The 23,235-nt window shown below is 41.5% G+C and overlaps 1 protein-coding gene across 1 annotated transcript in view; it reads right to left on the bottom strand.

Moving 5' to 3' along the window:
• Window positions 1-329: 329 nt before the first annotated feature.
• The window catches only part of LOC117239461 (triokinase/FMN cyclase-like), a 90,863-nt gene continuing 67,957 nt past the window's right edge, over window positions 330-23,235 (bottom strand). The window contains exons 8-10 of the mRNA XM_033505022.1: window positions 9,120-9,247; window positions 420-580; window positions 330-387 (exon numbers count right to left, since the gene is read on the bottom strand). Of these exons, the coding sequence (XP_033360913.1) occupies window positions 463-580; window positions 9,120-9,247 (246 nt within the window). The 3' untranslated portion in view covers window positions 330-387; window positions 420-462. The remainder of the gene's footprint in view (window positions 388-419; window positions 581-9,119; window positions 9,248-23,235) is intronic.

The following is a 23,235-nucleotide window of genomic DNA, read 5'->3' as shown; positions in this document are numbered from 1 at the left end:
AATTTTATGTTAGATGCTATGGTGTATCTGAAAGTTAGGTTTCACAGTTCGAAGACATTTATTTTTAAATAAAATCTGTAAAAGTGTACAGGTTGATATGATGTGGCACGCCATTCTTAGATTTAAAGGAAAAGAATACAATAATTATGCAAGATCAACAGATCAATGTATGATGATTGTAGAAACAACTATCATTAACCTTATATTTTATACTTTATTATATTTTTTAAATATTAGTTTTCTTTATAAATTGAAGCAAATAATACATTTATTTTTCATTGTGAAATTGTTGAAAGTTCTTGACATGTTTTTACCATTTATATAATTTGTAGTGACATGTCGTAATGCGTTAATGTATAATTATGTATTTAATAAAAATTATTATTACTGTTCATTACAGTATTGTAATTAATAATTACAGAAATTACAATAATATGTTTCTTAATGACTTAATAAGCAACATTAATTGAAATTTTTAAGCACATTTGTAATGGCTTCAACACAAGTCGCAACAGCATATGCACCAGCATCTACATTCTGGAAATATTGTGTTTGTTTTACATAACTAGCTCGTCCTACCCTGTAACATAAGTTAAATAAACAAATCAATTGAATTCAATGCAAGTAAATAAAGGTCATGTGTTATATATGTCGGAGACGAAAGGACACCGGAACCTTGGGATAGCCCCGCAACATTGCAATCTAAAGTCTACTATAACTGTAACTAAACTATTGTAGTTATTCAATCCAATTGTAATTGTTCGAGATTAGTGACGGTGAGCTTTGGCTCGAGGCGACAGTCTGTCGCCCAACGTAGCCGCGGTCAAGGGATGAACGTCTTGTCTAACAAAGGCATGGAGTAATTCTATAGCTCTCCTTAAAAAGGAAATAGTTGTAACACTCGACAGTAAACATTCCAACGGTCTCTGTCCCGTAGCTCGCCACACGCAGACTCTATTCTTCGAGTAAGATGATTGCCAGATGTCGATGCATCTCCGCAGTACACGTTCAGCTAGCCCGAGGGCCCGTTATAAATCTTAAGACTTAGCTAGCGAAAGTCCTTCAAATAGACAAACAGTCTTTGTCCCAACTACGGGAAAATAAGGGAGATCCATTTTCAACGAGCGGCGTCTCCCACTAGCAACTTTCCCTCGAGGGCGGCTAGCATCTTTTTCTAACCACCGATATGGAGATTGACCAATTAGCAGCAACTTCAATTTCCCTTACTTTCTGAACGAAGGCTTTCCTCGACGAATCCGATGATCTCGTGTCCTTAGACACACCCCAATATAATTTTCCTCTGTGGCATCATCGGGACGGGACAGGCATTCTTTTTCGCGATCCTGTCGGCTAAAGAGTAACGTCTTTACGCTCAGCAATTATTTTTACGAGTCAGACTTAGATTCAGCAAGAACGCCCATCTGTCATCCCGTTGGCCGCGGATTCGTTATCGAACCTGAGACCACTGTCACTAGTGTCGCGGACGTCTCACCGCCGTGGTAGATTGTCAAACCTGTGTTATCCATACCTGTGTCAATAAATCGTATCTTCGTTACACCGCAACGATGGCTACCTTCAATGAAGACTCCTCAAACACCGACAACCCTATCCTCAACGCCATTCCGACATATATATGTCGGGGATGAAAGGACATCGGAGTCTTCCCTTTGGAACATCGGGAAAATCCCTTAATACCGTAATCTAGATTCTATCATAGGCGTAATTAAACAATTGTTGTCATTCGATCCGATTGTATTTGTTCACGATTTGTGATAATGAGCTTGAGCTTGAGGCGACAACCAGTCGCCGATCGTAGCCGCGGTCACGGGATGAGCGCTTTGTCTTACAAAGGTATAGAGAAATTCTATAACTCTCTTTAAAAAAAATATTTGTAGCGGCACGCGACAGTAAACATTCCAACGGTTTCTGCCCCGTGGCTCGCCATACGCAGATCCTATTTATCGGGTATGATGGTTACCAAATGCTGACGCATCTCCACAGTACATGTTCAGCTAGCCTGAGGGCCGTTATAAACATTAAGATTCAGTTACCTAAAGTCCTTCAAACAGACAAACAGTCTTTGTCCCAACTACGGAAAGATAAGGGAAATATATTTTCTATTTTTCAACGAACGACGCTTCCCGCTAGCAACCTTCCCTCAAGGACGGCTAGCATCCTTTTCTAGCCACCGACATGGAAATTGACCAATTAACAGTAACGTCAATTTCCCTCACTTTCTGAACGAAGGCTATCCTCGACGAATTCGATGATCTCGTGTCCTTAGACACACCCCATCACAGTCTTCATCTGCAGCATCATCGCGACGGAAAGTCATTCTCTCGTGAGGTCGTATTAGCGAATTACTTAGCGTCTTTACGCTCGGTGGATATTCCACGTTTTAACAAAGAATCAGTTGAGTTATACTTCCACCGTAGCCAAGGAAGTAGAGTACGATTTGGCCTCTGGAAGAAAGAGCATCCTGTTATCCCATTGACCGCGGATTCGTTATTGAACCTAGGATCATTGCCATTAGCTTCTCTAGTATCTAATTACCACGGTTATATATATACATGTAATATATATGTCGGGTTTACATTAGAACTAGGGTTAGGGGCGTGAAACGAATCTTCATTTGGATTACACATTGTCGTTATGCAATAGAGAAGACACTCACTAGTGCAAATACGATTATTACAGAATTTGACAAGTAACCGTAGTAATTAGATACTCTTTCTTCCAAAGCCCAAATCGTACTCGACTTACTTGTCTACGATACAAGTATTACTAAACTAGATTTTTGTTAAAATGTAAGACATTCACCGAGCGTAAAGACGCTGAGTAACTCAGTAATACAACCTCACGAGAGAATGACATTCCGTCGCGCTGATGTTGCAGAGGAAGACTATGATGGGGTGTGTCTAAGGACACGAAATCATCTGTTTCGTCGAGGAAAGCTTTCGTTCGGAATATGAGGGAACTGAACGCAATTTCTATGTTCAGTTCTGCCCGAGCAGTCGAGCTATGTGGACGTGTGAATCAGTGCCTCCGTACGTGCGAAAAGTGGGAAAACAAAGTGACTCAAGACAGAGCCAATCGCTCTGGATTAAGGGAAATATGCAACTACATAACTATACTATAGGGGTACAACTACTCCCTATGGAAAGCCACAAAAGAATGAAGCAGACAATAAAACTGGTCCCAGCAATCAGAAGAGCAGATAACGCATGGGCAAGGAGCACTGAAGAGCAAGCTGAAGAATTTTCCAACCATCTATGCAACACATTTACACCACAAATATCAACAACAGCAACCTCAATAGTCATACCGACGAGGATGCGCTAACCACTAGTACATCAACTGACAAACACTACACCATACCCAACACAACAGCACAAAAAATTAGAAACATAATCGAGAAAACAAAAAATAATAAAGCACCAGGAATCGACCTAATCAATGGCAAAATCTTGAGAAGCCTTCCGCCAAAAGCGATAAGACAAATCACAATAATATTTAACGCAATACTAAGAATTCAATACATTCCTAAACTATGGAAACTGGCACAGATCATAATGTTACCTAAACCAAGCAAAGACCCACATCAAACTACATCATACAGACCAATATCATTACTTCTTGAGTTCTCTAAAATACTAGAGAAAATAATTTACGGCCGCATAAAACCAATAATAGAGAAGGAAAAATTAATACTGGATCACCAATTCGGATTTAGAAACAAACACTCCACTATAGAGCAAATACACAGGCTCATTAACGAAATAATACTAGCATTAGAAAACAAGCAATACTGTACAGCCCTCTTTATGGACATAGAGAAAGCATTTGACAAAATAAATCACGAAAGCCTACTACAAACGACCAGGAAACAATTCCCGGAGCAAATATATCAATTAATAAAATCTTACTTAAGCAGCAGAACCTTCGTAATAAAAATCAAGGACACATACTCCGAAGTCAAAGATATCAAGGCAGGGGTTCCGCAAGGAAGCGTCTTAGAACCAATACTATACACACTATACACGGCCAACATACCAACAACTACCAATAGCAAAATACTGACATTCGCGCGCGACACAGCGGTACTAGTCAGCCACACTAACCCTGTAACAGCAGTCACATTACTACAAGAACATATCACAAAAATAGAAAAGTGGTTACGAGTTAAACAAATTAAAGCAAACCCCAATAAATGTAACCATATTACATTCACACTGCGAAATAGATAACACCAAACATATTTCTGAACGGCACGCACATAATACAAACAAGGCAAGTCAGATATCTAGGATTCCACATAGATACTCAACTCACATGGAAACAGCATATCAAATCAATAAAAGACAAAATACAGACAGCAAGGAGACAAATGCACTGGCTAAGAAGTCGAGAGTCCAAACTAAGTATAGAAAATAAATTAAAAATATACAAAACGATCATAAAACCAATCTGTACCAATGAGCCATATAAGCAAAATAGAGACAATGCAAGCTAAAATTCTTAGAACAATAGTAAACGCCCCATGGTACGTTAGTAACGAGGACATTCAGAAAGACTTTGGAATACCAGCGGTTAAGGAGGAGATTAGCAGATGTGCAAGAACAGAGAAAGAATTGCAACGCACTCGAACCGGCTGGTAGCGGAAACGATCAACACATCAAGCACAGAAAGAAGACTAAAAAGGAAACACCCAACAGATCTCATAAAAGATATAACCTAACAAACACGACCATGGTAGCCCGCTGGGGGTAACCACCCACATGATAATCAAACAGGCAAAAAATTCTACCAAATGTCCAAATCGGACAAGTTGTGAATGTAAACAACTAAATAAAAAAAAATTTCTATGTTGGTGGTTGAAGAAGGATGCTAACCGCCCTTGAGAGAAAATTGATAGCGGGAAGCATCGTTTGTGAGAAACGCAGATTTCCCGTATCTACCCGTAGTAGGTGATACATTTAGGGACTGTTAGGATAAGGACTGTTTGTCCGTTTGAAGGATCTTAGTTAACAAAATCCTAAGATTTATAGCGGATCCCCAGGCTAGCTGAACATGTACTGTGGAGATGCGTCGACATGTGGTAATCATCTTACCCAAAGAATAGGGTCTGCGTGTGGCGAGCCACGGCACAGGAGCCGTTGGAATGTTTACCGTCGCGCGCCGCTACAACTATTTCTTTTAAGGAGAGCTCTACAATTACTCTACACCTCTATTAGGAAACAACGTTCATCCCGCGACCACGGCTACGTTCAGCGACTAGTTATCACTTCGAGCCCAGCTCATTATCACAAATCTCGGACAATTATAATCAGGTTAAATCATAAAGCGCCGGTGTCCTTTCATCTCCGATATATATAATATGTAGCATATATAATATGAGTTGGAAGACAATTCAAATCATGTTGTTGTTTTGGCTCGGAGTATCAAGATCGTTAGGATACACGTAATGTAATAATAAATAAACTCCGGGCAAAACAATGTCGACGCTACGTGCAACCGTCGAACAAAGACGAATTTGAATTTTCCGATTGTCCTCCGATCAGCATAAATAAACAGACGCAACCGAATCAGCTCAGTTTTCTATCGAATATCCAACGAGTTATCGACGAGAATCTAACGAGCATTTATCGAGTATTTATCAGCGATCTTATTTTGCGACGTATATACTGTACGGGCGCCTCAACGACATTATTTATATTTACTTATTTATTTAATTTAAATATATTTGAGGGGTTTCAACAGCAAGTTCTCGTTATTCTAATTACCAATCATCTACAAGTTCTCTACATTGGTGACCCCGACGTGGTAAGTGAATAAAGATGATGGCAAGTACTAACGAAGCTGCGGATAGCAAGTCCACAGCTAATATAACGATCGTATGCCTCCATTGCAACCCTCGAACATCACGGTGTGGTTCGCCTTATTGGAAACGCCGCTCGACGCGGCGGACATCACGACCGACAAGTTAAAATTCGCAACCGTCGCCAAATGTCTCGACGGTCAGCTACTACAACAAATTGAAGGCATATTGACGAATCCCCCAGCTCCAGAACGATATGCGAAGCTAAAAGGGGAACTCATTCACATACTAACCGATACAGACAGTGCTCGGATAAAGAACTTGGTGGAAAGCGAAGAGATGGGCGATAGGAAGCCATCTGAGTTTTATCAGCACCTTAAAAAACTTTCTAGCCCCTCTACACCTGATGATTTCATCCTCATGCTATGGAGGAATCAACTATCCGCTCGCATCAGGCGTATCCTGGCCGCGGTCGACGACACGAACCCAGAACAATTAATGCAGTCAGCGGAACCGATACCAGAGGAATTTGAAGAGGAGTGCCAGCGTACTGCCCGAATAACGACGGTAATTGATCCACCAGCTCAAAACGTTGGAACAAACGAAACTTGTATCGCCCCCTTTAACGCGTTGAGTGACCAAATGAACCAACTGAGGGCCCCGATGATTGGGCTGAGTTTCAATCATCGTCCTCGTCGGCGATCGAGATTGAGGAGTCGGAGTAGATCAAGGTCGCGAGAACGATCGTGTGACTCCGACCTATGTTACTATCATCGGACATTCCGGGACCGCGCACGAAAATGTTGGTCCCCTTGCAAATGGAAGTAGGGAAACGGGACCAGCCATCCGTAAATACGGCATACGATGACGGCTTGGGAACCCGCCGCATCTTTGTCATGGACAAGAGGACGAAAATTTCATTCTTAGTGGATACCGGTATCAACACATATGTGTATCCGCGCAACAGGATACGCGAACCCGCGAATAAAAGCGATTACGACTTGTTTGCGGCCAACGGAACGCGGATCGCGACTTGCGGCACCATCACAGTATCCTTCAACCTATCGCTACATCGAACCTTCAGGTGGCGTTTTGTAATTGCCGATGTACAAATGCTCAAAGTTATTTTAAGGAAAGATTTCAGTTTCCTTTGTTTAATGTTTTATGTTACCTGTTTAAATGATTGACTGCTTACAGTTATTAATATGTGTCATGATACGTTCCACGTATTAGATATGCCGGGTTAACATTAGAATTTAAGACGCGTAACGATTCTTAGTTTGAATTAGCCATTGTTTTACGAAACAAAGATTATATTTACGCGAATATACAAGATTTTACAAAATATTATGAATAATGAGTTTAATGAATGATAAGATTAACAAACGATAAGTTTAACTAATGATTAGATTAAAGAATAATAAGTTTAACGAATAATAAGAGGAACGAATAATATGTCTTACGAATAATAAATTTAACGAATAATGAGATTAACGATTAATAGGTTTTACGAATAATGAGTTTAATTAACGCTATTAACAATGTTCCTGGGTTCAAACGAATCCACGGTCAACGGGATAACTCTTTACTATGCGTAGAATAATTTTAAACACAAAAAAATACGATTGCTGAGACACTCGGTAAATTGCTCGATGTATCACTTTCCAAGGCGATCACACGAATGAATACCTGATGAAAATCTTTTTCGCTATACGACTGGATTTGTTTGTTATATGCTCGCTGGAGTCATCGAGAAGGTTCCAATCGTCGTTGCTAGGCAGTTTCTGTCAAAAGTTTGTTGTATACTCTTTGGAAGCATCGAGAAAGATCCAAACGCCGTTGCTAGGCAGTTTCTGTCTGGAGTTTGATTCCTAATACAACGTGTGTCCCATTATATCGACATCTCCAAAGTACAATTCTATGTGATTTCTAGGGAGAACAATACAATCGATCCACACCTTCGTCAGGCAAAACGTTTATCCCGTGACCGTGGCTACGTTCGGCGACCAGTTGCCACCTCGAACCCACTTTTGCTATCACAAATATCAAATAATTACAAATGACAATAGCTTAATTACAGCTATGATAAAATCTAGGCTAAAGCATTAGAAGACTTTTCCAAAATTGCAAAGGGAAGGCTCCGGTTTTCCTTTCATCTCCGACAGATACATGTGTGGCGGCACTCGACAGCACAAATGCCGCCACTCGACATAAACAACTAACGGACGACGGTAGCGCAGTGATTAGCGCATTAGGTTACGAACGTTCGGAACGCGGGATCGAATCTCAGCGACCGAAGTCCGATTTTTATTCCACGATTCTAAATAGAAAGAAAATATAGCAGTACCCCCAGCAGCGACATCTACAGCCACCAGCCACAATCATCACGGACACGACTTATACACCTCATATGTAAAATATCAGAATTAGATATCGATAAAAACATACAACTCAAGAGATTATTTTCTGTATTATTTAGAATATTATATTTGTTTTCTCAAATCTATCAAACACGGAAAACAGAAAGCAGTGTTGTAGCCAGATACATATGCTTTGTTCTCTCAATTTTGTTATACAGGTACATGATTATATGAGATCGTGGTACAATTGGGTGGTGGGTACTACATGCAAAAATAAATCAGGAAAAAGGATAACATTTTCTCACTTTTGTTTCATAATATTTTCACTAACTTGGAGTTAATATATAGGTACTGGCAGATTTTTCAACTCATCTTTTTCGGGAATGCAGTCTTAAATTAAAAAATGTGATTCATTTTTCTAGATTTATTTTCGCATATAGATCACCGTTCGACCGATTATACCACGATTTTAAGGACATCCTATATACAACTTCTGAGAAAACAATTGACTTACCTCTACAAATTTATTTATAACAAAGTAAACGATAGTATTAATAATTACAAATAATAATGTAAATTAAAAAATATATGAAAATTAAAAAACACTCCAATTCTCATCATTTTTTTCCACTTCTCAATTTATAGTGTTGATCATTATAACTTTTGAAGAAATAAGGTTTGTAAAATTAATTGTTATGAAATAAAATCTAGAACACATACGTTCAGTTTGAAGTAAACTTGTTTATAAGCAATTATAGTAATGCACATTTTCAAGAGTGTTCAGGCTTATAGCAACCCACGATCCAAACTTGTTATCAAAACCTTCCGACTCGACATAACACACAAAACAATCATCATTATGTAGAAATAATATAAAACAATTATCGCTGAAAAATTTTGAGGCTTTCTACAAAAAATATACAAAACTGTTCTGCGCTTACTTAGCTTTCATATTCTTCGTGGATTCACATGCTTTCCAAGTTGCTATCTTTAATGCATCACAAATGTCTACTAATGGCTTGTGCAACAGGTTTTCAAAAGTATCACAAAATGCATTGAGAGCATCAACCTAATAAAACACAAAAAGTATTTAAATAGTATTATAGCAAATTGATATTAAAATGTATAAACGATCTTTTCACATATATACAACATTTTATTTTTCAACTTTAGACATATCTTAAGGAGATATCATTAGTTGGTCGCGACATTTAATTATTATAAAAGTATTCATACATCATATAAAAAGGTCATTTTTATTAACATGTAAAGTAAATATACGTTAATTTACAGCACCATATGTTATGTAAATAAAATATCTCTTATATATGTACGAATGATTGAAAGTTTTGCTTGAAAGAAGTAAGCCAAGAAAATTTCAAATTAATATAATAATAAAAAAGAATATTTCAACATAAGAATATTTCAATATTTCACGCTGTAGTGGCACGTGAGAGTAAAAACAGTCTACGGAAAATTAGAATCTGGGAGAGACCCATATTATTGTGCCTTTGAATACTAACGATTGTTTTGGTTTACAAAGGGGCCCGGGAATCGGTGTGAGCGATACACTTGCGCGCCTAATACCAGCGCTTGATGGAGCGGTGTGTGGCAATTGTCACACCGCGCCTCGTCGCCGGAGCGGCCATGCCATGCAGCCCGGTTCCCCTGCCGGACTGCTTTGCGGCCCCGGGGCGCTGAGCTATTGCCAGCGCCTAAGTTTGCACCCCACCGGGGGGCGTGGCGGACCTAGCGCGCCTCACTGAAGCGCGTCCATGCCCCCTGCCGTACCATCGCCGGTCAATCCTCTCAGGGTGAGAGTACCGCACCCTCACCTTCTCCGCGGCCTCTTTTCGAAGCATAACTTGCTCACAGAAGGAGGTCGCGGCCCTCCTCCTCCTCTCGCTTACCAACAATGCCTCGAGGATCGTTGGCGGCGAGAGATCCCATCCGATTTCCGCGATGAGGTCGTGGCGCGGGCAGTATTCCAGCGTGTGCTGCGCCGAATCCACACTCGCATCGTAGTGATGGCAGCGCGCGGTCGCCTCTTTCCCGATTCGGTGCAGATACTCACTGAAGCAGCCGTGTCCGGTGAGCACTTGCGTCACCCTGTAGGTCAGAGGAGGTCCGCCGCCGTTCAACCAAACGTCCCAGTTTGGAAGGACGGCCCCGAGGCCCCTTATCCCCGGTGCACCCGCTCTAGTGTCGAGGCTGGCGCGCCATCTGTCGAGTAAAGCTCGCTGAGCTCGAACCGTGACGTCGGCGCCCGCCGAGCCCACCCCGCCCGACACACCCCGAATGTGGAGGTAAATCTCGCGACACCTCAGGGTCTGCAATTCGAACGGGGGAAACCCGGCGAGCACCGCCGCTGCCGCCGCCGAAATGGTGCGGAAGCCCCTCACTACCCTGATGGCCACCGTCCTGTGCAGCCTCCTGATCGCTAGGAGCTTGCGACGGTTGGTCATCAGGTACTCTGCCCAGATCGGAGCTCCGTAGAGGAGCTTCGATCGCACCACGCCGACGTACAGCCGGCGCACTCCGACGTCGGGCCCGCCCAGCCGAGGCAGCAAACGTCCTAAGGCGTTCGCCGTCGCCTCAACAGACGGCGCCAGGCGCTCGAAGTGAGCGCTGAAGGTCCAGTGGCTGTCGAGGGTTAGGCCCAGATACTTCATGCTGGTTCCGACACCGATCTCAGCCCCCTCCAACCTCAGGCGATAACCCGCTGGAGGCGTCCCGTGATCGGCCTTGCAGCAAAACCACATTGCCTCGGACTTCTCTGGGAACACCCTCAGTCCCAATTCCTTGATCTCGGCGACCACGCAGGTCATCGCCAACTCCGCCAGGCGAACGGTTCTACCCCATGCCGTGCCCCAGACCAGCACCAACGTGTCGTCGTCAGTGTCGAGTTCGGAGGCATCGGCGTCCGAAGCACTGCGTCGTACGCGATGTTCCACAGCAACGAACCCAACACCGAACCTTGCGGGACCCCGCGGTGTACAGCCCTCCCGATCACCCCTCCGCCCCGGACGGTATAGACGATACTCCGGTCCCGGAGGAACGCTCGGACCACACCCCACAGGTACGCCCGGCATATCCTGTCCCAGGGGATGCTGTTAAAGGCGTTGACCACGTCCAGCGACACGTAACCATGCCGCTCGGCCCCCTCGAAAAAGGAGCGGACGCGGGCGACAGCGTCGGTTGTAGACCGCCCTGTCCGAAAACCGAACAGGCCGTCGTGCAGTCCGGGCACACTCCGGGACAGATGCGACTCCAGGTGGGCAGCCACCACTCTCTCCAGCAGCTTGCCCGCCTCGTCCAAAAGGCACACTGGCCGAAAGGCGGAAGGCGAGTCCGGGGAGCGCCCCGGCTTCGGCAGCAGGACCATCCGCCCCTCCTTCCACGACGCGAGGAATTCACCCCGAGACAGGCATCCGTCGAACAGACGCATTAGTCTCGGGGCCAAGACGCCGGCGACGTCCTTCCACGGGCGGACCGGGACTCCATCGGGACCCGGTGCTTTCCGCGCACCGATCCTCCCGACGGCCCCGGCCACTTCTTCCTCGGTGACCCTCAATTCCGGGCTCCACCTTCCCGCGGAGACACGTGGTTCTACTTCTGGCGGTTGAGGCTCCTGCTCTTCCTCTTCGATAGGGCTGCCATCTCCCTCGTTCGCTGCTCCTGGGAACAAGGTGCCGACGACCTCGTCCAGGAATCGAGGGTCCATGCTCTCCGTTAAGGGAGGCGCCCATGGACGGAGTTCGTTCAATACCATTTTGTAAGGGCGCCCCCAGGGGTCAGAGTCGAGGGGCCAGAAGCTCGTCCCAGGCCCGCCTCTTCGCCTCCTTGATGGCTCGTTGCAGGAGCCTTCGCGCTTCGCTGTAGGCCTCGTACAGACGAGCCACCGTGTCTTCGTCCACCCGCCGCCTACGGCGGGATCTGGTGTACCGGCGCCGGGCGCGGATGCATGTCTCACGGAGACGAGTTATCTCCTCGGACCACCAGTACACAGCGCCGGCGCGGTGCGGGGCTCCAGACCGCGGCATACAGGAATCACAGATCGCGTGCATGTCGCGCCTCAGCCGAGTCTCCCCGCTTCCGCGTCCTCGTCGGTCCTGGATTCTTCTAACCAAGCAACGCCCATGGCGGGAATCTTCTTCTCCTTCCCGGTGGGCCCATGGGCCCGCGCGCACCCAACGAACGGTCACCCATCGCGCCGCCAACCGCCACCTCCATGAAGATGTAGAGGTGGTCCGAGAGTGTCTCCTCCGGGGAAACCTCCCAACCGGAAACACGGCGGGATGCGGCAGGGTTTGCCCATGTGAGGTCCACTATGGACTCTCCCCGCCACGCCCCGCACGTACTGGACGACCCCCGGTTTGGTTTACAAGGTCTAGAGGCAAATGAACTCTGGACAGATTGTTATTGCCGTTCCTTGTAATCTTCAATCAGAGTTACATATGAAGGTTAACTTTTTGTGGTAACGTCCGTCGATATAAATGTATGAACGTGTTCCCTAGGACAGAGTATTGGTATCCTTTCTTCGATCGGCATAATTGCATTGAGCGAGCGACGATTACAACTGGCATACACTATCTCTGTATCTGTACTTGTATTTATACCGATTTTAATACAACTGACTATTACAAATTCATCCACCCGTTTCGGCATCAAACAAACTTACACGTTTAATCCACCTCAACGCGATACTCGAAGACTGTCTTTCATTTTTTCTTTGGTCACACTCGCATACACACAGTCGCCTTCGGTAATCAATTCAACTCAATCGTCTTATCGCGACATCGGCATCGGTACTTCCAACATGCTTTACACTTTCGCCGCGATTCTATTCAATTCCTACATATATTTATCAAAACTGTTGTGTGCAGCTGCGTATATTAGTTGCAAATTATGTAAAGATATGTATGTAATAGTTTCCTCCATACTTACTTAGTTAAGCGTTGCCTTTTATTACATTTCCTTAAAATATACTATGTTAAAAGATTACTTATGTTATAAACATTATGTAGCAGCAACACACCTTCATGCCGATATAATGGGTGATAGCCTGCCGTTATTTAGCCTTAAAATAATTTATGACTGGGTCGAGTGCTCAGTAAGAACCTCTGCAGATTACTTGAGCAAATGTTTAGAAATCCGATAGCTGGCGACTTGAAGTCACCAAACTATGAGGTGTCGATGCTATCTGAGGTGTCCACTGTTTAGAGAATGTGTGAAACAGTTTGACGAAGGATAAGTTGATACACAGATAGACTGATGGCAAGCGACCCGATGTTGCATTACCAAAGAATAAAGAAATAGATAATAGGAGACTTTGTTTAAAGGATCTGACCACGGAGTGGCAAAGGCAATGATGCTTTTTGGTAAGCGGACTGTGAGGGACCGCACGGCATTTACTCCAGAAGCTGGGAGGCACGAAGTATTCACAAAATTAATTTCTAACATGTATGTCTTATATGAAATAAATATAAAGAAAGAATAATAAATGGAAACAATCAAGGAAATTAAATTTCTTTAAAAGTGCACCTTTAATAATATAATTCAGACAGATGAATAATAGAAATACATTCAGTCAATCTTATAGTGTACACATTGTTCGAGATAGGCATGCGCTGATTATAAAATTTTGTAAAAACTCCGATAGCTGCCATGGGCACTATTCTACATTGTAATTCAAAAACGAAAAGCCGCTGCGATGATCATTTATTACAATGTGAGATCACTGTATATTGGATCGGGACTCGGCAGAAGAATGACTGATCGCTCATACATTCAGCCATACATTCAATTCGCTCCAGGATTACCGGACGATTCCCTTAATCCTACCCCCGCTGCCACTGACATTATCTATAGCAATACGATCTCATTTGTATATGTCATTTTTCGGCAATGTGTGAGCTTATCCTTATCATTGTATCAAGAGTGACGAGTAGTGATATGAGTAATATGTACAAAGAGTAATATGTCCTGACTTAAGGAACTCTTTTACAGCAATTCTGCTTTGTCTGAGTATTCGAAAGCGGCCCGTATCCTCACTGTAGTATACGATGTACTTTATTACTTTGTATTATTTTATTCAGTTTTTTTCAGTTCTTTTAATTTATTTTTCATCTAGAAGTGTTTTAAACTAGTTCATTTATCAATTATTAACATTAATTTCAACACTTTTATAGGGATTTCTCCCCTCTTAATGCAACTCCGGATGTTGTTCCCCAATCTAACTCTTTACGGACGGGGCCGCTCGATGAGCGAACGTCGCTGTGGATGAGAGGTATTGGCGCGCATGGTTGAGAAAATATACACGTTGAATGTTTGCGTTATTTTGTTGACGCTTGTATTATTTTCTTCAATATTTAGTTCATCATCACTGTTACTATCACTAGAAATATTGAAACATCTGAGCCGATTCCTTGTTGAACGGAGTTTTCACTGTCTGAAGCACTGGCGTTGTCTTCTATCTTGTCAGGTTCAAAATAATATTTGTCATCACTACTATCACTATCGAACATGTCCTTTCTGAATCTTGTAGGCATCGTGTATAAGGTATTGTGGCGGATCGGTGCCAACAGGACGTCGACAAGTCGAGGCATCAACGCAGTCGTAACACCTCCCGGACGATCCGCGGGTATCAACCGCCAACACCAGAGGACTACTACGACGATAACGAGACTGTCTGTCTCGCTAGCGGTCGAATATACAGTGTCACGATACAAATACCGCACCTAGCAAGACTCCCTCTATGTCTAAGACAGGGACCACCGGGTATAGCCTTACTGACGAGTCCACCGGTAGTCCCGGGACGAAACAAGAATTCTCTTTTTATCTGGCAGCAACTACTCCACCTACACCCCAAAGTATGTTGAGAAATGTTAGGTTGGTATGATCGCTAGTTACTACAAGCTAAGTTGGTACGACTTCTAACGACGCTCTTTTGTCTTAGAAGTCGACCACGTGTTAATTGGCCAAGTGTATTCTGTGTGTTAAGACGTGTTGTACGAGGCGGAGAAATATATGGAGAAAATCGAATCTGTGTGCATCGATTAATTATCAACCCCAAACCCACATCAATTAATAAAGTATTATAAAAAAAATATGTAAAATATATAAAAAGCTTCGGTTTTCCGTCCTGTCCGTAACAAAGTCAATGCCAAAACATAAACTAAAATGAAATTAAAAGCTTTTTCCAAAATGATATAACCGACTTACAAATGCGCTGAAAAGTAAAAAATGGCTTTCATTGTATTTGTGCAAATTTGGTGCTAAGAAATATGAGATAATTTCTATTTTATGTACACACATACATATCCAAAGACGGTAAAGATTATTACTCATTTATCTACTAAACAGCACATTAAAATATTGCAACCTTTTGGAAGACGGAGCAAAATACCGTAAAATGCTACTAGTCTGGCAATGCTTGGACGCCATACTACAAAATTTCAATTCATTTATATTTATCTTATTCAAATTTCAACAAATTTATATGTGGTTGCATTACATCGCAATTCATTATATCACAAAGTTACCAGGAATATGTTTTAATAGTGACTAAATTGAAAAATGCCGCTTGTATCCGTACTGATACAAATTACGCTCAATGTATTGATAGTGTACAAAAAATGACGATTATGTAGAAAGAAACTTCTCTTCGAAACTGAGATCTATCATTAGTTTGTGCTGATTATCGATATATACCATGGAGCATAGAATAATTCCCATTGGCTTCATCAATAACACGCTTCCAAAATTTTAATACTTAGTATTACATTCATTGTTATTAATATATCATATTATTATTTTTCTTGCTTAGTTTAATGTTATTTTAGTTTTAGTTTCTTTATTTTGGTGATTATATTGTCATTTACTTGTAACATGCTATCGTAATATAATAAATGAAATTAGTATCAACCAGTATAATAATTGAAATCAATCAATAAGAACTAATGAAACTTTAAACATTGTTTTCCAAGAGAATAGGTCATTTGCGAACCACAGTGTTGCGTATTATCGACTAAAGAGCAACCGGTCAGGTCAAACCGATCGGTCGATATCGCGTACCTCGAATGACTTAACGTTCAAGGTGGAAGAGATGAAATAACTCGAGTGTTAGATTTAGACGGCACTTTATTTGTACTAGTTGTAGCACTTAACCGAACTAAGCGAGGACTACTGTCGTCCTGAGTCTGTCCTGTCCAATGGTTGGAGATGAACTCAATTCTCCCGTTCCTGATTCTTTCCCGCCGTTGGATTTCTTCTCTCTGCCGTGCCCTTCCGGCTGGTCCTTTCCTGGGTTTTTCCTGGCCTCGAGTCATTACGTTCACCGTCCTGGGAGGACATGTAATTCGGAACTTCCTAACGAGAGGAATGTTTCTGTCCGTGTCATAAACGGACGGCTACTCAAATTTCGAATTGCAGCCCTGGGAGGACCGGTAATTCGGAATTTCCTAATGAGGGAAATGGGCCTGTCATATGAGCTTGTTATATGAGTAAATAAAATGTAAATAAAATAATTATTATTTCATACTTTTTAGTGTATCTAATTTATATAAATGCGATGAAAATTATTTTTCACTCTTGGGCGCATTTCGAAGTCGGTAATATCTTTTTGGAAAAATGTTTTGTTTATATTTATATTATATATGTCGGGTTAACATTAAAATTTAGGGCGCATAACGATTCTTCGGTTGGATTAGCCATCGTTTTACGAAGCAGAGATTATATTTACACATATAACTTTTACAAAGTATAATGAATATTGAGTTTAACGAATAATAAGTTTGACGAATAATAAGTTTAACGAATAATGAGTTTAATGAACGCTATTAACAATGTTCTTGGGTTCAAACGAATCCACGGTCAACGGAATAACTCTTTATTATGCGTAGAATAATTTTAGGCACAAGATACGATTGCTGAGACGCTCGGTATAAACTGCTCGATGTATCACTCTCCAAGGCGATCACACGAATAATAATCTGATGGAAATTTTTCTCGCTGTACGATTGCATTTGTTTGTTATATGCTCGTTGGAAGCATTGACAAGGTTTCAATCGCCGTTGCTAGACAGCTTCTGCCTGGAGTTTGATTGTTAATACAACGTGTGTCCCATTATATTGACACCTCCAAGATACAATCCCACGTGACCAGGCCCGTTCTTGAGGCCGTATGCCGCCGCAACCACATTTCTAGGGAGAACCATACAACCACTCCACACCTCCGTCAGGCAAAACGTTCATCCCGTGACCGTGGCTATGTTCGGCGACCAGTTGTTTCCTCGAGCCCAATTTCGTTATCACAAATCCCGAACAATTACAATCAGATTGAATGACAACAGTTCCTTAATTATAGCTATGATAAAATCTAGGCTAAAGCATTAGAGGACTTTGCCAAAATTGCAAAGGGAAGGCTCCGGCTTTCCTTTCATCTCCGACATATATATGTCGGATTTACATTAGAATTAGGGTTAGGGGCGTGAAACGAATCTTCATTTGGATTACACATTGTCGTTATGCAATAGAGAAGACACTCACTAGTGCAAATACAATTATTACAGAATTTGACAAGCAACCGTAGTAATTAGATACTCGAGAAGCTAATGACAATGATCCTAGGTTCAATAGCGAATCCGCGGTCAATGGGATAGCAGGATGCTCTTTCTTCCAGAGGCCAAATCGTACTCGACTTCCTTGGCTACGGTGGAAGTATAGCTCAACTGATTCTTTGTTAAAACGTGGAATATCCGAGCCTAAAGACGCTAAGTAACTCGCTAATACGACCTCACGAGAGAATGACTTTCCGTCGCGATGATGCCACAGAGGAAAAGTATAATGGGGTGTGTCTAAGGACACGAGATCATCGAATTCGTCGAGGATAGCTTTCGTTCAGAAAGTGAGGAAAATTGACGTTACCGTTAATTGGTCAATTTCCATGTTGGTGGTTAGAAAAAGATGCTAGCCGCCCTCGAGGGAAAGCTGCACGTGTACTGTGGAAACGCATCGACATCTGGCAATCATCTTACTTGAAGAATAGGGTCTGCAAGTGGCAAGCTACGGAACAGAGACCGTTGGAATGTTTACTGTCGAGTGTTACAACTATTTCCTTTTTAAGGAGAGCTATATAATTACTCCATGCCTCTGCCAGACAAAGCGTTCATCCCGCGACCGCAGCTACGTTCTGCGACAGGTTGTCGTCTCGAGCCCGAGCTCATTATCACAAATCTCGAACAAATACAATCGGATCGAATGACGACAATTGCTTAATTACAGCTATGATAAAATTTAGGCTACAGCATTAAAGGGCTTTCTCAAAATTGCGAAGGGAAGGCTCCGGTTTTTCTTTCATCTCCGACATATAAGTATAATGTTTGCCGTCGGGCGATTTGCTTATGCAGAAAAAATGATTGAATTAACGCTCATCTAGGTTGCTGCATTGAATGCAACACACAACTAAGAAATTAAATAATGAATGTTCAAGAAACCCAGTCATTATTTGTGACAGTAAAAGAATATAAAATGATCAAATAGATTTATGTATGGACTGACGTCGCCTGTCAAATATTCGGGAAAACTTTGCATTCCGTTTTCTCCTTGCCTATTGAGAAAAGCACTGCTAAAACCCATCAACGAATAACAGAACAAAGGTTTGAACAGGAGAGACAAAAGTGGTGTCATATAAGATAGTTGATTATTGATGAGATATTAATTGTATATTGCGAAAACTTGCGACTAATTCATTTAAGACTGTAGGAATTCAAGGTCAATGAAAAACTATTTGATGGCTTTGTTGACAATATACAACTTACTTTGTGTTTTGTACAACAATAGTGGCGTGCTAGAGATTAATTTATGATACCAATTTTCATTCTATCATTAATATGAAGATGCGTAAACCTTGCATCATGCTAACGGATGGTACAGAGTTTATCGACCTATTAAATATTATAATTTACTGTATGATGAAGTAATAACTTCTCAGTAAGAATTTTTTTTTATTATTTAATTTAAATTTTACAATTTGTCCAGCTGGACATTTGGTAAATTTTTCTAACTTAATTGGTAAGTAACATGTGGATGGCTACCCCTAGTGAGATATCATCTTCGAATTTGATTGATTTATTTCTTTAGTGAGGTGAGTGTTTGTTTGTTAGATTATGTCCTCTGTGAAATCTGTTGGGTGTTTCCCTTTTAATCTTCCTTTTATGCTTGATGTGTCTACCGTTTCCGGTGCCAGCCGGTTTGAGTGCGTTGCTGTCCTTTCTCTGCACCTTCTTGCACATCTGTTAATCTCCTTCTTGACCGTTGGTATTCCCAGGTCTTTCCGAATGTCCTCGTTTCTAACGTACTATTGTTCTGAGTATTTTAGATTGCATTACCTCTACTTTGGTTATATGGCTCATTGCTGCTGTTCCCCATAGTACTATCCCGTACGTCCAGATTGGTTTTATGATCATTTTATATATTTTTAGTTTGTTTTCTATGCTTAGTTTGGATTTTCGACTTGTTAGCCAGTACATTTGTCTCCTTGCCATTTGTAGTTTGTCTATTGTTGCTTTAATATGCTGTTTCCATGTGAGTCGTGAATCTAAGTGGAGTCCAAGGTATTTGACTTGCCTTGTTTGTATTATGTGTGTGCCGTTTAGTACAATGTTTGGTGGTTTCTGTTTTCGCAGTGTGAATGTAATGTGTTTGCATTTTTCGAGGTTTGCTTTAATTTGTTTTGCTTGAAGCCACTTTTCTATTTTTGTGATATGTTCTTGTAGTAATGTAACTGCTGTTGCAGGGTTAGTGTGCCTGATTAGTACAGCTGTGTCATCCGCGAATGTCAGTATTTTGCTATTGTTAGTTGTTGGTATGTTGGCCGTGTATAATGTGTATAGAATTGGTCCTAGGACGCTTCCTTGCGGAACTCCTGCCTTGATTTCCTTAACTTCCGAGTGTGTGTTTTTGATTTTTACTATGAAGCTTCTGCTGCTTAAGTATGATTTGATTAATTGGTATATCTGCCCCGGGAACTGTTTCCTGATTGATTGAAGTAGGCTAGTGTGGTTTATTTTATCGAATGCTTTTTCGATGTCCATAACGAGTGCCGTGCAGTATTGTTTTGTTTCCAGCGCCTGTAAGATTTCATTGACGAGTCTGTGCGTTTGTTCTATTGTGGAGTGTTTGTTTCTGAATCCGAATTGGTGATCCGGTATTAGTTGATTCTTCTCTATTATGGGTTTTATTCGGTCGTAAATTACTTTCTCTAGTATCTTAGAGAACACCGGAAGTAGTGAGATTGGTCGGTAGGATTTGGTTTCGTGTGGGTCCTTGCCTGGTTTGGGTGTCATTATGGTTTGTGCCAGTTTCCAAGTTTTTGGAAAGTATTGTATTCTTCGTATTGCGTTAACTATTATTGTGATTTGTCTTATCGCTTTTGGCGGAAGGTTTTTCAAGATTTTGCCGTTGATTAGGTCGATTCCTTGTGCTTTATTATTTTTTGTTTTCTCAATTATGTTCCTGATTTCTTGTGCTGTATCTTTGGGTATGGTGTAGTGATTGTCAGTTGGTGTACTAGTAGTTAGCGCATTCTCGTCCGTATGACTATTGTGGTTGCTGTTGTTGATGTTATGTGTGATGAATGTGTTGCATAGGTGGTTGGAAAATTCTTCAGCTTGCTCTTCGTTGCTTCTTGCCCATGTGTTGTCTGTTCTTCTGATTGCTAGTACCATTTTTATTGTCTTCTTTATTTTTTTTGTGGCTTTCCATAGGGAGTAGTTGTAGTTCTCGTGTGCAGATAGTGACTCGATGAACTTTGTGAACTCGTTGTTGTTGTGCTCTTTTATTTTGTTTTTTATTTGTCTAAGGGTGACGACCGGTTGGCTACTTGCGCGTAGCTTCGGCTACCAAAGGTGTTGGTATTATTATGGTTGATGTTCATTACATGCTATGTGTTTGTTGATGTCTCAGTTACTGTGCTATCCTGTTGTGTGTGAGAGTTATTGTATATTCCGTTACGAAGCGGCGGAAAAAGTTTACTGTGAAGTTGTTTTCTGACTAAACAGCCTTTGTAGCTAGCTGGGTGGTTTCCACCGCAATTGTAATATTTTACATCATTTATTTTTTCCGTGTGTGGACAGTTCATTGTTAGGTGCTTTCCTGCGCATTTGACACACGCCAGGTTTCTGTTGCAGCAATTTTTTGTGCGTCCATATTGTTGACACCGCATACATTGTGGCATGTCTTTTTTGTGTCTGGGTGGCTCGACTGTAATTATTGTGTTTAAAACTTTTTTAATTTCGAAAATTTCCTTGTTATTATTTTTAGGATCAAGCTCTATTAAAAATAGCGGTAATGATTGGTTAGTATCAAATCTGGTTATATTATTTACTGTTCTTACCTGACGTCCGATTTTGGCTAATTCCTCGCATATGTTACTTGTATTTGTCTTAGGGTGTAAACCTCTGATTACTGTTTTGTAGCTTTTATCAGTTTTGGGTTGGTAAGTATGATACCCAGCTTTTTTTTCTTTTAGTGCTTTTGTCACTTTCCTATAGATGTCTGGGGTATTAGTTTGTACTTTTACCTGATTCAATTTAAGTTGTTTAATGGTGTAATTTTCTTTTCCTGCCGTCCTGTTTAGCAGATCAATGAGGAGGTCTATTATTTTAGCATCTATGTAGATTGGTGGTGGTTTGGGAGTGTGTGTTATTGGTTTTTCAGCTGGATCTGAATCCATCTCTTCTGGCAGTGTGCTGAAGGAGTTTTGTATAGGAATTTCCTTAGCCATTGTTGTCTTTCTGATTTTATAGTCCTCCTAGCATTGGTGTCTGTATTTATTTTTCGTTTTTTGCTACAAGTTACAGTCTTCCAGCTTTCGTTATGATGTGGTTGATCATTGTTGATATTATTCTTTTTGTCGTCTTTTTGTATAATTTCCATCACTATTTCGTTTGTAGCTGAGCAATCCTGTACTTCGCTTGTTGGTTTATTTGGGCTTAATTTGTCTACAGCTCTGCTTATGGCATATGTTTCCCCTTTATTTAGGATTTTTATTGGTGGTATTTTTTGGATGTTTTCCATCATTTAGCGATTGGTTCTGTTGCACGTCACTTTTCTTTCCCACTTGTGGCACTTACGGAGGCACTGGTTCTCAGGTCCGCATAGCTCGACTGCTCGGGCAGAACTGTGGCAGTAAGAAATGCGTGCAAAGGAGACTTCCTTTAACCGGAGAGTGTGAGGATGCTATAGCAGTAAGAATACTTCTGACAGTAAAATTAGTGGACAAATATAACACAAAAGTTACTAATAAGTTGATGGAATCACGTCGTATGTATATTATTGTAGTATCGTGGACGAGGGGCCTGGGGGGTGTCGTGCGAATTACAAATAAGCGGTTGCTGAGCATGATGAGACTTAAACAAAAGATATGAGGCTAATACAAAAGACAAAGGGTTGCTAAGGGACATAAACGAATTAACGGCAGTATGAGTTGAGAAGCCAGAGAGTGCGGATTGCGTTGTCGAGATAGTGTTGTTAGCGTTGTTGAGAGAGAGTTGAATTTGTGTTGAAGAGAGTTATTAAGTAATTATAATACATTGTTACGATCAGTTCATGTTAAATTACTATTGTTTTCTGTTTAATCCATTTATTATTAATAAATTAATTATTATATTTACGATACTACATTATTATTTTAACAGACGCGTCTCGGGAAGCAGCTAATAATTGTGGAGAATTGTTGCACATAATAACATTACCTGAAGAAACATCAATTTCTCAATGGTTTGATAAACAGCACAATATGAATATCTGATGTAGTACCATACAAAATTCTGAAACTGCATGATGTAAACCCGCTTGCAGAAGTGCGAAGTTTAGGGGGACTTCTTCAGGAAGGAAATAGCTGAGATCTACTTCCTACAAGCAATGTGTAAAAAAACGATCCAAGTATGCTTGAAACGAGGAGTTAATAATAAAAGGTACGAGTCAAGTCGGTTTTGAGCGACCAGCCTACCTACAGAAATGGACGATGTATGTTTGCAGAGACAATTTTGTAAAA

The sequence above is a fragment of the Bombus vosnesenskii genome, unplaced genomic scaffold (genome assembly GCF_011952255.1).
Source record: "Bombus vosnesenskii isolate JDL3184/JDL3185 unplaced genomic scaffold, Bvos_JDL3184-5_v1.1 scf7180000014015, whole genome shotgun sequence".
NCBI classification, from domain to species: Eukaryota; Metazoa; Arthropoda; class Insecta; order Hymenoptera; family Apidae; genus Bombus; species Bombus vosnesenskii.
Note: the sequence above shows the minus strand (reverse complement) of the source record. Positions and strands in the feature narration are given on the sequence as shown.